At 39.4% G+C, this 16,746-nt stretch overlaps 1 protein-coding gene across 6 annotated transcripts in view; it reads left to right on the forward strand.

The window, feature by feature from the left end:
- The window catches only part of PHKA1 (phosphorylase kinase regulatory subunit alpha 1), a 323,836-nt gene that overhangs the window by 48,965 nt on the left and 258,125 nt on the right, over positions 1–16,746 (forward strand). For 5 of the 6 annotated variants that reach the window (XM_077146162.1, XM_077146159.1, XM_077146163.1 and 2 more), the window contains one exon: positions 3,703–3,783. The exons of the other annotated variant lie outside the window; for it this stretch is intronic. In XM_077146162.1, the coding sequence (XP_077002277.1) occupies positions 3,703–3,783 (81 nt within the window). The remainder of the gene's footprint in view (positions 1–3,702; positions 3,784–16,746) is intronic. 6 annotated transcript variants of the gene reach the window in all.

A 16,746-nucleotide genomic window follows, 5' to 3' on the forward strand; every position in this document is an offset into this window, starting at 1 on the left:
GTGAAAAATAACATATATACAAAAAAGCAATAAATTTCAAACTGCATCACAACAATTGTTGTAGAACAGATTTTGGAATTTGGTATAGGTTACAATTCCACAATTTGAGGTTTTTACTTCTAGCTGCTCTAAGATACTGGAGACTAAAAGAAATATCAATATAATGATTCAGCAATCATACTCATTTGTTAAACCCTACCTTCTCTGTATAACTCCACTATCACTTTTGACCCATGATCAATTTTAGAACATTTTTCATTACTCCAGAACAGAAATAAGAACAAAACATAAAATTCAAATCCACCCATACCCATTATTCCTCCCTGTTGTTGACCTATAGTACTAGTGTAGTAAATTTATTACTGTTAATTGAAGAAATATTAAAATATTACTGACAACTATAGTCCATAATTTGCAATAGCTATGTTTTCCCCATATATCTTTCTATTTCCATTATTTTTTACACTTGCAGTAGTTTATACAAGAACTTATTTATATACATGACTTTAAACAATCACTTTCAATCAAATTCACCTACAATATATCACCATTATTTATAATCCCAAACGAGCTACCATCACTTCTATCCATTCTCAAACGTTTAAGTTCAACCTTGTTAACAATTCTGCACATATTAGGTAACTGTTCCCCCTACTGTCACTTCTATCTATCTTTAGGTACCCTATATTCTACATTTTAAGACTCTGAACATACGTGTTCTTAGTTCATATTAATGAAATAATACAATATCTGTCCTTTTGTGCCTGGCTTATTTCACTTAGCATTATGTTCTTAGGTTCATCTATGTTGTCATATGCTTCAGGACCTCATTCCTTCTTACTGCTGCATAATATTCCATTGTGCATACGTATACCGCATTTTGTTTATTCACTCATCAACTGATGGACTCTTGGATTGTTCCTACCTTTGGGCAATTGTGAATAATGAACATGAGGCTCACTTTGAAATTTCAGGTATTTGTACATTTTTACAATGTAGGCCATCACATGTAAATGTCAGGTAGAAGATGCATGCCCCATCACAAAGTAATCTGTATATTTCATCTCTGGAGAAAACTTTATCACACAAAAGGTTTTGCATTTTATTGCCTCTGAAGTGAAATCAGCACATCTATGTCAGACTTGGGACTAATATAATTTGCTGAGCCTGATTTAGGATGCCCCTTGCTCCTCAATCCAAGAATCGATGTGCATGCAGTGGACAAGGTTGGGGGTCAGGCCAAGTGCCATTCCCAACAGATGTTGCCCTTTGGCCAGCAGCCAAGGCCGGGACCCTAAGCCTACTGTGGGCTTTGCTCCCAAAGGAAGGACTCTGAACCACAGAAGTTCCCTAAGCTATCATGCCTCACAGCTGCCGGACTACAGTTTTTTTTTTTTATAACCCAGAGAATAAGTTAAATATCTAAAAATCATACCAATATAAATAAATAACTGAATAAAATAAATGAATGAATAGAAGAGAAGGGACAGCTATTATTTTCTCAAAGAAGAGACCCAATTAATGACTGTAGAAGGAGTGAGGGAGCATGAATATCACATTTGAAGCACCCCTGTAGAATATAATGAATAGTGCTGAGTTGTAGGTGAATTTAATTGAAAGGAGTTGTTATGAGTCATAAATCACTGATTAACACTACAAATATATAAGTAAGTTCTTTCATGAACTAGTACAAATGAATGATACTCGTACAAAGTGTTAATAATAGAGTGGTATATGGGGAAAATTATTTATTGCAAGTATAGACTATAGTTAACTGTAATACCTTAATATTCTTCCATCAACAATAGCAGGTATACCACATTAATATCAGGAGTCAGTAATAGAGGGGAATAAGGGGTCAGTAATAGAAGGGAATAAGGGGTAAGAGGTATTTGGGATTTTTTTTTTCATGTTCGGGCACTGGAAATTGAACCAGGTCTCAGGCACAGTAGGCGAGAAGTCCACCTGTTGAGCCACCATGGCCCACCCTCTTTTTTCTTTTTGTGTGTATTTTTTGTTATTTTTCTTTTGGAGCAATGAAAATGGTCTAAAATTGAGTATGATGATGATTATACAATGATGTGATAATACTGTGAGACACTGATTGTATAATTTAGATAAACTATGTGGTATGTGAATATATCTCAATAAAACCAGTTTTAAAAAAAGCCTTTAATGGCTGTTTGCAGGCAGAATTTACTTACGGATGCTAAATTCGGGGACTGGAAGTTGGAGAAGAATCAAGACATTCTCAGTCTTAGTGTCTCTTCCAAGATATGTATTAATCACAAAGTGAAAAATAGTAATATTACAGTGGAAAAACTCCACAGATGCTACCTTACCTTAACCATGTGATGAAGGTTATCACCAGGCATACCAATATCCCATACCCCCAGTATGATGCCTTGAGAAGACCACAGCATAATGTCTGTGGTATTTTTGCCAGAAATGCATAGTGTCAGTCTAATCATGACAAAACATCGGGCATACCCAAACTGAGGGAAATATATGACCACTAATCTTCAACAATTGTCAAGATCATGGAAGACCAGAAAGCAGTGAGGAGCTGTCACTGATTGGGAAGAGACTAAGGAGATATGACAATTAAAATGTATTCTGGATTAGATCCTGAAGAAGAGCGGGCATTAGGAGAAAAATTGATGAAATCTGAGTGAAGCTTGCAGTTTATTTAATAGTATTGTACCAGTATTAATATCTTAGCTTTGACAATTGTACCATAATTATGTAGATGTTAACATTAGAGGAAGCTGGGTCAAAGTTATATAGGCATTTGCTGTACTATTTTTGCAACTTTTCTGAAAATTTAAAATTATTTCAAAATAAAAATAAATTTATTTCAAAATTTAAAAAATTTCAGAAGTAATTTAAAATCGTATCTTTGTTTAGTATGGGATTGTATAGCATTATGCTTGAGAGTGAGACTACAATCCTGAATCTGGCAGTTATTAGCAGTGTGACCTTGGATGAGCCACTTAACCTGTTTTGTATCTTTAAAATGTAAACATTAAGGACAGTAATAATGTAAAGTGTGTAGGTTAGGACATGGTACGTTGTCAATGTCAATAGAAAGTAAAATTGGAATGAATTTCAAAGATAAAATACTGGGCTGCTATTTAGGCTCCATCCCCTAGACTCCTTGAATTCCTGCTTTGATGAAAATGTTTGAGAAGAACTGCTCTAGATTTTCAGGCACAAGCTAGCATTTCCTCTTTGAGTGACAGTTCTCAGCCCTCTTTTTTTTTTAAAGGAAAGACAGAGAGAAGGAAGGAAGGAAGAAAGGGAAACATTTTTAAACATTTTCTTGTTTTTATTGTATTCTGTTTCTCCGTTTTTGTTACATGGGCTGGGGCCGGGAATCGAACCGAGGTCCTCCGGCATAGCAGGCAAGCACTTTGTCCGCTGAGCCACCGCGGCCCGCCCCAGTTCTCAGCCCTCTTGATAAATTTTGAGATGTCTTCTAACTTCTTGGAGGCCCCAGTAAAACTTAAAGCTACTGGAGGAAATAGATGCTGGGGTCTCCCAACTAATTGTCATCTCCTTAATAAGCATTGTGGGTACACATATGTATTGCAAATTAGCTACTGTTTGTGTCTTTTATTCAAGAGTTGTGCATCTAGTCAGGGTTTAGTAGTAATTATGACTTGCTAATAATGATGGTATATTTTGGTTATTTTATGCAAGGACTTTGGGATCTGGGAACGTGGAGACAAGACCAACCAAGGGATCTCAGAACTGAATGCCAGTTCAGTTGGAATGGCAAAGGTAATTTCCCTTGCTTGTTTACGTCAAGTATAGAGTATTTGGTATACCCTTAATAATTGTCATAGATAAAGACTTAAAGTGAACGGGGACCATCATCTAATTAATTCTTTAAAACAATAGGCAAAATTCAGATTCTCCCATAGAACTATGGATCTGTAAGTGAAAACTTTTCAGTGAACTCCAGATTTGTATGTCCAACTTTTGTGCCATATCTTTATTTATATGTCTCATAAGGGCTTCAAAAAACATATCTTAAACTACACTTATCATCTCCACCACTGTAAAAACAAATAAAAGGAGGCTCTTACTCCTTCCATACACCAAGTTGACTAAGTTTGTTATTGGAGAACCACCTCTGAGTCTTCCATCCCCCTCACACTGCTTCCATCTTCCTCCTCCTCCTTCTCCTCCTCATCTTCATCATTATTATCATTAACATCATTACCTTTCCAGAAGAGGGTCCTTCTTTTCATTCTCACTGCCACTGACTTAATTTCAGCTTTCATCTTCTGGAAAAAGCAAGAAGGCATAAAATTGGATAGTAGAAATAGAATCAAGCACATCAACTGTAATGATAAATATAGTTTATAAATATAGATAAATATTTCATCTCCCCTAAAGGCAAAAGCACAAATTGATTTTTTAAAAAAAGAGAAAAGGAACTTCAGCATGTACTACCAATAAGAGCTCTGCTATAGCAAATAGATACAGAAAGATTAAAAACAAAGAGTAGGGAAAACTGAAGTCTGCCAAGCATGAACAAAAAAAGCATATGGATGTCAAAGTAGAATTCAGAGCAAAAAGTATTACACGGAAAAAAGAGGGGCAAGATAGAACTTTAGAGGGCACAAACTGTAATGAGAAAGTCTGGTCTGGAATGTAGTTTCAAAGAATATGGAACAAAATATATTAGAAATACAAGGCAAAGCAGACTGAAAAAGTTATAAGGACGTAAGTTAACGAAAACTGTTGCCAGGTTATGATAGATCAAGTAGACCAAAAAATAAAATCATAGAAAATTTGAACTGTATAATTGATGAAATTGAATTAATAATTAAACTAAATATAGAACTTTGTACATATAAAATATTTTTCCTTTTCTTGTCCCTTTTTTGTTTGTTTGTTTGTTTTTTTGGGGGGGTGGGGTTCGTGGTCCTGGAATCAAACCTGGGTCTCCTGCATGGAAGGTGCTATTCATATCTTTTTTAATTTCCAAAATGATACAGACATAAGTTTTTTTTTAATGGAATCATACTATATACACTTCTGTGTTACTTGATTTTTTTCCATTCAACAAACTTGTATTTCACTGAACAACATAACCAAGCATTCTCCCATGTCATTTCATACAGATAAATCTAGTTCATTCTTTTCAGTTGTAATACAGAATTTAGTAATTTCTCTATTAATGGAATTGTCTTCATTTATTAATATTCCAAATAATGCTTTAGTGTGGATCCTTGTTTATGTATACTGGTGAACTTCTATAAATATTTATTTTTAATTTTTAAAAATAAATTTTTAATTTTAGTTTTATTAAAAGTATTTATTATGTATTAATATTCTGTAGGATAAATTCCTACAAATGGAGGAATCTACCACTTTACACGTCACCATCCATATCATAAGAGTGCTACTTTCTTCAAATCCCCACTCCCTCTGGATATTACTGAAACTTAGGGCTAATTTGGATAATTTGATTTAAAAAAAATTTGAACCACTAAAATTATTTTTTACTTTTTATTTTGAAATGATTTCAGATTTAGAAAAAGGATGCAAGAATTGTACAAAGACCTTCCATATACCCTTCACCCAAGTTCCCCATTTGTTAACATTTACTTTATTCTTCTCTGATGTCACTATTTATACACAAAACACACACATACAACACACATGCACACATTTTTTTCTGAGCCAGTTGGGAGTAAATTGCAGGCAAATGTGCCATTGCTCTCAAATTCTTCAATGTGAATTTCCTCAAAAACACTTCCATATCCCTGGTACAATAATCAAAATCAGGAGGTTAACACTGATACTATACTACTACCTAATCCGTAGACCCAGTAATAGTACATGTTGCTCAGATTCCTTTAATTGCCCCAATAATGTCATTTATAGCAATTTAAAAAATCCTTGTGATGCAGGATCCAATCTAGAATAACATGTTTCATTTAATTTTAAAGTCTCTTTAGTCTCTTTCAATCTGGATCAGTTCTCAGTCTTTATTTTTGTTTCATGACCTTGGCATTTTTTCTTGAAGAATACAGGCCAGCTATTTTGTCACTCAATTTGGTTTTGTGTGATGTTTCCTCATAATTGGATTATGTTTTTTAAATTTTGATTATATATACAACATAATTTCCCATTTTAACCACTTTCAAGCATACAATTCAGTGACATTAATTGGATTCACAGTGTTGTGCTACCATAACCATCATCCATTACTGAAACTTTTCCATCACTCCAAACATAAACTCTTTATGCATTAAGCATTAACTCTTCATTCCCCGCTCCCTCTCCCTGTAACCTGTAATCTATTTTCCTTCTCTATGAATTTATGTATTCCATTTATTTCAGTAAGTGAAATCATACACTGTCTTCTTGTGTCTGGCTTATTTCACTCAACATGATGTCTTCAAAATCCATCTATGTTTATTGCATTTATCAGAAATGCATTGCTTTTTTACAGCTGAGTAATATTACATTCTCCGTGTATAACACATGTGCCAGTTTGAATCTGTTATGTGTCCCAGAAAAGCCATGTTTTTAATCCTGATCCAATCTTGTGGGAGTAGCTGTTTCTTTTAATCCTGATTCAATATTGTAGGGTGGAAACTTTAGGTTTTCTCCATGGAGATGTGATGTTCCCAATTGTGGGTGTGACCTTTTGATTAGATGGAGATGTGGCTCTACCACTTCAAGGTGGCTCTTGATTAGTTTACAGGTGTCCTTTAAAAGGGGAAACACTTTGAAGAAACCTAAACCTCAGAGCTGACATAGATGCAGATGTTTGGAGAACAGTTGCTTCAGAGCTGGCAGAGACATGGGCAGAGGCCCAGCAGAAGTTGCCATGTCCCTTCCCATGAGATGTTAAGGAAGCCAAAACCCAGAATTGTATCCCACAGGAGCTAACTGAATGCCCACAGATGCTTAGACAGGAAGCACTGGCATCAGAAGCTAGAAGCAACAGAACTAGTAATAAGGACCACAGATGCCAGCTACATGCCTTCCCAGCTGACAAAAATGTTCTGGATGCCATCAGCCTTTCTTGAGTGAAGATAACCTCTTGTTGGTGCCTTAGTTTGGACATTTTCTCAGCACTATAATTGTAAACTTGTAATTTATTAAATGCCCTTTTTAAAATTTGTTCTGTTTCTCTTATCTTACATTCCAGCCTCTTAACAAACTAATACAGATTTTGGAACCAGAGTAGTGGGATGCTGTGCTTTGGACATACCAAACATTTTGGAATGCCTTTTTAAATGGGTAAAAGGAAGATACTGGAAGAATTGTGAGGAATATTTATATAGAAGGCCTGAATTGCTTTAAAGAGACTGTTGGTAGAAATATAGACTCTAAAGATACCTCCAATAAGACAGAAAGAATGAATCTGTCATTGCAAACTGGAAGGAAGATGATGCTTGTTTTCAGGTGGCAGAAAAGTTAGCAAAAGTAGTGCTGGAACTGGAAGGAAGGCAGAATTTAAGAGTGACAAACTTGGATATTTAGTAGAAGATATTTTCAAACTAAATATGAAAAACACAGCCTGGTTGCTCTTTGCAGCTTGTAATAATGCAAGAGGAATGAGATAAGTTGAGAACTGACTCTTGGGTACTGTCATGATCAGATTCATGTGTCAACTTGGCCAAGTAGTGGTACCTGTTTGTCTGGTTGGGCAAGTGCTGGCCTGTCTGTTGCGATGAGGACATTTCATAGAATTAAATCATGATCACGTCAGCTGCATCCACAGATGATTCTATTTGTAATCAGCCAAGGGGAGTGTCTTCTGCAATGGGTGATGCTTAATCTAATCACTGGAAGCCTTTTTAAGGAGAATTCAGAAGAGACAGGCTTTCTTCCTGCTTTGACTGGTGAGCCCCTCCTGTGGAGTTCGTCCAGATCCTCCATTGGAATTGTCAGCATCATAGCCTGCCCTCCCCTGCAGATTTTGGACTCTCTATTTCCACGGTTACATGAGTCACTTTTATCAATTTTTTATATTTGTGAGTGTTTTTCATTGATTCTGTTTCTCTAGAGAAGCCTAACTAATACAAATTGTTAACAGGAGTGGTTCTTAAGAAACAGAAATTTAAAAATGGGTTTTTATGAATGGTTTTCTGCTCTGACTGGACAAGGACTCTGATTCCCAAAATCAGAATGACACTCCCAATCCATGGAGTGAGTTGGCAAAAGAGATAGTCAAAATATCACCATTCAATTTTCCTAATGCCTCGCTTGTACCAAGCCAGGCTGTGGGAGATAATGTTTTTGACACCTTCACGGAGTTTTGTGGAAATAAGAGTTATGGAGATGTTACTTGGTTTTTGTTAGATACACTGGATACATTAAGGAGTGAAAGCGATGGGCTTAAGACTTCAAATGAAAAACTTAAGCACTATCTGATAGATGTAGAAGTTTCTATGAGTATCCTGAAAGAAAATCTTATTTCCTGTAACTGTAGACCTGAGATCTCTGAAAATCAGACTCAGAATTTTCTTGTTAGACTAGCAACTTTACAACATAAGCTGAAATCTCAGTCTTGCATGGTGTCTAGCATTAAAGCAAAAGCATTGATTGGAAAGGAGTGAGACCCTGAAAAATGGGATAGTGACATATGGATTAATAATGATGTTGGGGGTGAGGTTGAAACCCTAGGTTATGCTGAGTCTTCTCTCGAAAACCCTGTAATAGTCTGCACTGAGGACATAGCCACCCCACCTGCCTTGAGTTGGCCACCCAACCTCCTCCTGAAGGGATTAGCCCTAGAGTTATTAATCTTGTTTCACCGGATGAAACTGCAAATGAATGCCCTCAAGCAAATGGCTTGGAAGATACTTCTAATTCTTTTCATGACCCACCCCCACACCTCCTTGTTTCTTCCAGACCTATAACTAGGCTGAAGTCCCAACAGGCCCCTAAAGGTGAGGTACAAAGGATCACACATGAGAAGGTACATTATACTTCAAAAGAACTGTGTGAGTTTTCCAATTTATATAGACAGAAATCAAGGGAATATGTGTGGCAATGGATTTTAAGGGTGTGGGATAATGGTGGATAGAATATAAGGCTGGATCAGGCTGAATTTATTGATATGGGCCCACTAAGCAGAGATTCTGCATTCAATGTTTTAGCTCGAGGGGTTAGAAAATGTATTAACAGTTTGTTTGGATGGTTGTTTGAAACGTGGATCAGAAATTGGTTGAAATTACCTGGGGTTGAAATGCCAGAATTGCCCTAGTATAATGTAGATGAGGGGATCCAGAGGCTTAGAGAGATTGGAATGTTAGAGTGGATTTATCATGCAAAGCCTGCTCTTGCACCCTAGGAATGTCCAGAGGATGCACCTTTTACCAGAACAGTGAGAAATAAATCTGTGAGACTAGCACCATCAACCCTGAAGAGCTCTGTGGTTGTACTTCTCTTTAGATATTACTGTAGGAACTGCTGTCACTGAGCTGGAATCCTTAAACACAATGGGGATGACAGGATCCCGAGTTGGCAGAAGCCAGGTGGCAGCACTTAATCACCAAAGACAGGGTAGTCGCGGCTATTATAATAGACAGCAGACTCAAAGGAGGCATCAAAATTATATGACACGCAGAGATTTGTTGCATTGGCTAGTAAGTCATGGGGTACCTAGAAATACAATGGAAGGGCAATCTACTAAATTCTTGTTCGAGCTGTATAAACAAAAGAGCTCTAGGTCAAGTGAACAGAAGTCTAACTTGAATTACAAAAACAGAGTCACAGCCCCTTAATCAATTTCCAGACTTGAGACAGTTTACAGACCCAGAGCCCCTTGAATGAAGAGGAGGCCAGGTACCTTTGCAGAAGAACCCTGTTACACTGTCACAGATATATACTGTTAATCTTCCTCCAAGCCTTCCCCAAGGATACTGACGGCCTTTTACCAGGGTAACTGTGCATTGGGGAAAAGGAAATGATCAGAGATTTTGGGGATTATTAGACACTGATTCAGAAGTGACATTAATTCCAAGGGACCCAAAACATCACTCTGGTCCACCAGTCAGAGTGGGGGCTTATGGAGGCCAGGTGATCAATGGAGTTTTAGCTCAGGCCCGTCTCACAGTGGGTCCAGTGGGCCCCCGGACCCATTCTGTAGTTATTTCCCCAGTTCCAGAATGTATAATTGGCATAGACATAATGAGCAACTGGCAGAATCCCCACATTGGCTCTCTAAGTTGTGCAGTGAGGGCTATTATGGTGGGAAAGCCCAAGTAGAAGCCACTAGGACTGCCCCTACCTAGCAAAATAGTAAGCAGAAGCAATACTGGATTCCTGGATGGATTGCAGAGATTACTACCAATCTTAAAGACTTGAAGGATGCAGGGGTGGTGATTTCCACCACATCCCCATCCAACTCTCCTGTTTGACCTGTGCAGAAAGCAGATGGGTCTTGGAGGATGACACTGGATTATGTAAGCTCAACCAGGTGGTAACTCCAATTGCAGCTGCTGTTCCAGATGTGGTATCATTGCTTAAGCAAATCAATACATCCCCTGGTACCTAGTATGCAGCTATTGATCTGCCAAATGTTTTTTTCTCAATAGCTGTTAGTAAGGACTACCAGAAACAATTTGCTTTCAGCTGGCAAATATATACCTCAGGGGTATATCAACTTTCCAGCCCTAACTCAAAATCTTGTCCACAGGGACCTTGATTGTTTCTCCCTCCCACAAGACATCACACTGGCCCATTATATTGATGATATCATATTGATTGGACCTAATGAGCAAGAAGTAGCTACTACTCTAGACTTACTGGTACAGGCATTTGTGTGTCAGAGAATGGGAGATAAATCCAACAAAAATACAGGGGCTTTCCACCTCAGTGAAATTTCTAGGTGTCCAATGGTGTGGGGCATGTCGAGATATCCCTTCTAAGGTGAAGGATAAGTTGCTGCATCTGGCCCCTCCTACTACCAAAAAAGAGGCACAACGCTTAGTTGGTCTCTTTGGATTTTGGCGACAACATATTCCTCATTTGGGTGTGCTACTCCCACCCATTTATCTAGTGACCAGGAAAGCTACTAATTTTGAGTGGAGACTTGAACAAGAGGAGGCTCTGCAACAGTTCCAGGCTGCTGTACAAGCTGCTTTGCCACTTGGGCCATATGATACAGCAGATCCAATGGTACTGTAAGTGTCAGTGGCAAATAGAGATGCTGTTTGGAGCCTTTGGCAGGCCCCTGTAAGAGAGTTACAATGCAGACCCTTAGGATTTTGGAGCAAAGCCTTACCATTTGCTGCAGATAACTACTCTCCCTTTGAGAAACAGCTTTTGATCTGCTACTGGGCCTTAGTGGAGACTGAATGCTTAACCATGGGCCACCAAGTTACCATGAGACCTGAGTTGCCTATCATGAGCTGGGTGTTGTCTGACCCACCAACCCATAAAGTTGGGTGTGCGCAGCAGCACTCAATTGTAAAATGGAAATGGTATATACGAGATAGGGGCAGAGCAGACCCTGAAGGCACAAGTAAGTTACATGAGGATATGGCCCAAATGCCCATGGTCTCCACTCCTACCACATTACTTTCTCTTCCCCAGACCAGAGCTATGGCCTCTTGGGGACTTCCTTACAGTGAATTGATTGAGGAAGAGAAATCTTGAGTCTGGTTTACAGATGGTTCAGCATGATATGTAGGTACCACCCTTAAGTGGACAGTTGCAGCACTACAACTCTTTTCTGGGGTGTCCTTGAAGGACAATGGTGAAGGGAAATCCTCCCAGTGGGGAGAACTTCAAGCAGTTCACCTGGTTGTTCATTTTAGGCTTGGAAGGAGAACTGGCCAGAGGTGTGTTTGTATACTGACTGATGGGCTGTTGCTAATGGTTTGGCTGGATGGTCTGGGACTTGGAAAGAGCATGATTGGAAAATTGGTGACAAAGAGGTCTGGGGAAGAAGTATGTGGGTATATGTTTCTGAGTGTGTGAAAAACATGAACATATTTGTTTCCCACATGAATGTGCATCAGAGGGTGACTTCAGGAGAGGAAGGTTTTAATAATCAAGTGGATAAGACCCCATTCTGTGGATACCCATCAGTCTCTTTCCCCAGCAACTCCTTTCATTCCCAGTGGGCTCATAAACAAAGTGGTCATGGTGGTAGCGATGGAGGTTATGCATGGGCTCAGTAACATGGACTTCAACTCACCAAAGCTGACTTGGCTACAGACATTGCTGAGTGCCCAATCTACAGGCAGCAGACACCCACACTCAGCCCCCGATATGTCACCATTCCCTGAGGTGACCAGCCAGCTACACGATGGCAAGTTGATTACATTGGACTACTCCCTTCACGGAAGGGGCATCAATTTTTTCTAACCGGAATAGACACATCCTCTGGATATGGGTTTAATTTCCCTTCACGCAGTGCTTCTGTCAAAACTGCCATCCATGGGCTTACAGAATGCCTTATCCATCTTCGTGGTATTTCACATAGCATTGCTTCTGATCAAGGAATGCACTTCACAGCAAATGAAGTGCGGGAATGGGCACATGCTCATGGAATTCTCTGGTCTTACCATATTCCCCAATGGCCAGAAGCAGCTGGATTGATGGAATGGTGGAATGGCCTTTTGAAAACTCAATTATGGTGCCAACTACGTGGCAATACTCTCAAAGGCTGGGTTAATGTTCTCCAGGAAGCTGTGTATTCTCTGAATCAGCGTCCGCTGTATGGTGCTGTTTCTCCCATAGCCAGGATCCATGGGTCCAAGAACCGAGGGGTGGAAATGGGAGTGGTACCACTCACTATTATCCCTAGTGTTCCACTAGGAAAATTTTTGCTTCCTGTCCCTGCAATCCTGAGCTCTGCTGGTCTGCAGGTTTTAGTTCCAAAACGGGGTGTGCTTCCACCAGGAGAAACAACAATGATTTCAGTGAACTGGAATCCAAGACTGCCACCTGGTCCCTTTGGGCTACTCGTGCCCCTGGATCAACAAGCCAAGAAGAGGATTACATTATTGTCTGGAGTGATTGACCCTGAGTATCAGGGGAAAATAGGACTGCAACTACACAATAGAGGTAAAGAAGAGTTTTCTTGGAATATAGGAGATCCCCTAGGGCATCTTTTAGTGCTACCATGCCCTGTGCTTACAATCAATGAAGAACTGCAACAACCCAATCCAGGGTGGACTGCCAATGGGTCTGAAAGTTCAGAAATGAGGGTTTGGGTCACCCCACCAGGCAAAGAACCACGGCCAGCTGAAGTGCTTGCTGAGGGTAAACAGAACATCGAATGGGTAGTGGAATGATGTAGTGATAAATATGAAGTACAACCATATGGTCAGTTACAGAAATGAGGACTGCAATGCTGTTTTGTTCATGTTATTGTATTTAAGTTGTAAGATATCAAGTTTAAGAATGAATATTACCCAAGGACTTGCAATCTATTCTGGAGAGATTTAATGTGTTTCCAGTTATATGCAGGACAGTTGAGTATTGTTAGGTGAAAGAAAAAAGTGTGTGTTTTATTGTTTTTTTATTTAATAATGAGGTATGGTTTAAGGTGATGAGTATAGCTGCCAAGTTGACAAGGGGTGGACTGTCATGATCAGATTCATGCATCAAGTTGGCCAAGTGATGGTACCTGTTTGTCTGGTTGGGCAAGTACTGTCCTGTCTGTTACAAGGAGGACATTTCATAGAATTAAATCATGATCATGTCAGGGGCATCCGCAGCTAATTCCATTTGTAATCAGCCAAGGGGAGTATCTTCTTTAATGAGTGATGTTTAATCTACTCACTGGAAGCCTTTTAAGGAGGATTCAGAAGAGACAGGTTCTCTTCCTGCTTTGTCTGGCGAGCCTCTCCTATGGAGTTCGTCCAGACCCTCCATTGGAATCATCGGCTTCACCGCCTGCCCTGCGGATTTTGGATTCTGCATTCCCGCAGTCACCTGAGACACTTTTATAAATTTTATATTTGCGAGTGTTCCCTGTTGATTCTTTTTCTCCAGAGAACCTCAAGTAATACAGGAACAAAGAAAATAGAAATTGATGGTTTGGAAAATTCTGGGCTTCCAGAATGTGAGGCTCCAGTGAATAGGGCCTAATGTGAGGGTTTAACCAAAAATGGAAGCAGCTAGCCATTACAGAATAAGTGAGGATTAGAGATGGCATTATCCAGAAAGGTTTTATGGAAAGTCTTATTGTCTGATGGCTTTGATCCTGAGTACCCCATGGAAAAGCAACAGATATTTTATGAGATCTCTCAGAACAGACCCACTGCAAGTCTGGACTAAAAGGGACAGAAAAGGGACAAATTGAAGGACAAATGGCTTCAGAGGGAGAACAATGGAAACTAAGATCTAGAGCTAGGAAATCTCGGGCCAGGAGAGCAGACCCACCCATGCATGTGGAGAAGAGTGTGACTTTGCCCCAGATGCAGAGCATGGGCCTTCTGCTTCGTTGCTCAGGAAGAGTTGTACCATCTCAAGCATCAGAGAAGGTGGAGTGCATAAACTGGGGATTGGAAGATGCCTGGTTGATGCACCATTGTTCTGGAGGGGTTGAGTGTGTGCCCCAGAGAGGGCAGAGATCCCGGTCCTGCCCCAAAACTTAAAGTGGGTGGAGCCAAGAAAAAGGTGGACCCCCATTGAACCGCAGTGTTGCAGTTCTCCCCAGCATTTGGAGAGAAAGCTAGGCTACTATATAGGCCCTTTGAAGGGGTGGGACTGCTGCTTTCTGAAGCCCCAGGTATAAATGACTCTCAGATTTTGAGATATAAAGGAATTTGGCCCATAGGTTTTCAGAACTGTTTGGGTCCAATGACCCCTGTTTACCTTTTGATTTCTCCCCATGACAATGGAAACATTTATATTATGATTGTCCCTCCTTTGTATATTGTCAGCAGATAACTTATTCTTAGTTTTTCATGTCCACAGCCAGAGGATAATTTTTTTTTAATGATAGAATTCTTTTTAACCACTGAATTTCGGTTTTTAGAAATTGTTCTGGTTTGCTAGCTGCCGGAATGCAACACAACAGAGATGGATTGGCTTTTAATAAAAGGGGATTTATTTTGTTGGTTCTTCAGAGGAAAGGCAGCTAACTTTCCACTGAGGTTCTTTCTTACGTGGAAGGCACAGGATGGTCTCTGCTGGTCTTCTCTCCAGGCCCCTGGGTTCCAACAACTTTCCCCGGGGTGACTTCTTTCTGCATCTCCAAAGGCCTGGGCTGAGCTGCTAGTGCTGAGATGAGGAATGCTGAGCTGCTTGGCTGTGCAACATTGCGCTCTCTCATTTAAGCACCAGCCAATTAAGTCAAACGTCACTCATTGCAGCAGACATGCCTCCTAGCTGACTGCAGATGTAATTGGCAACAGATGAGGTTCACATACCATTGTCTTATGTCCGCAGCAACAAGACTAGGTATGCTCACCTGGCCAAGTTGACAACTGAATCTAACTAACACAGAAATACTCTTAGAACAATTCAGGTAACTAAGGTTTTGGGGGGAACAGTTCTTGTACATGAAGAACTCTATTACGTGCTCCATTTTCTTGCAAATAATTTTTTTGGCTAGATTAACAAATACTGCCACAGAAACAGTGTTTTTTGTTTTTCTTTAAGAACAGCATATTATTCAAATTCTATATTATTTATAGAATTTGATCTATTCTATAAATAGATCAAAGCATTTATATTTGCAAAAAAGCCATAAACAAACATGCATTTCTCCTTTATTGGGTAGTGTCAGTAGATGTTTGAACATTAAGGCAGTGATGATTCTAAATCATAGTGAAATTCTAAGTTAAGACTTTGTTTTGAAACCCACCTTCATAGGCAACTGTGATCAAAGCAAACTCTTTCTTCTAGTAAGTTGAGTTCATCTGCCCAGGATGTGTGCTATTTACTCACTGCCAGCATGTCCTCTGTATCTGATGTAAGGAGTATGAATTAGTAGTAATGCCACCATTTTACTTTAAGGAATTATTAGTCCCCTTGCAAGGTTTTCTTTTGAGGATTTAGCCTTCACTAGCACAAGTGTGTATAAAAGAAGGGAGCAAGCATTTCTTTGTAAACTTAGAACACTTACAAACTGTACTGATTCCTACTTTTCTGAATGTTGGCCAACAATTAAGCATGGTCTCCTAAATACTGAAAACATACTTGACCATGTTCTTATCTCAAAACAAAAAAAAGTTCTTGTTGACTGAAACAACAGTCTTTGCTTTCTTTATTCTCTTTGAAGTAGACTGTTTGGTATAACTTTCTTAAAAAAAAGAAAAACAAAAATACAGGCTACTGTATTTTAGGTGGTTCTATTCTGTAATTGCTACCCTCAAGGCACAAGTAATTCCCTTGCTAGACAGATGTCTTTCAGAAATCATTCAAGGAGAAGAGATGAGTGGTGGCTGAAGGAAGGTGGGTTACTTCATTCTTGACCTAGTAAGCTTAGTAGAAGTGTTATACATTGAAATTTAGGTGTAAGTGTCCTTTTCTCTCCCTCCCCCCTTTTGTAAACATACAGCATAATAAAGCTCAGATTCAGCTTGTGGGTGCACTTTGGGAAGCAACTCTGGGGAACACTCTAAACTACTACTACTTAGACAACAGGGTGGGCGTAGGGCACCCCAGTGTTTCCATGCCGTGAATGACTTATTGCTAATTCAACTGGGAGGATCACTGTTTACACATAATTCCTCGCAATTATTCCTTTACACAAAATTTTACAGCCATGAGCCTCTTGTGAATAAAGTACTGTACACTTAACAT

This window comes from Tamandua tetradactyla, chromosome X (genome assembly GCF_023851605.1).
Source record: "Tamandua tetradactyla isolate mTamTet1 chromosome X, mTamTet1.pri, whole genome shotgun sequence".
NCBI lineage: Eukaryota > Metazoa > Chordata > Mammalia > Pilosa > Myrmecophagidae > Tamandua > Tamandua tetradactyla.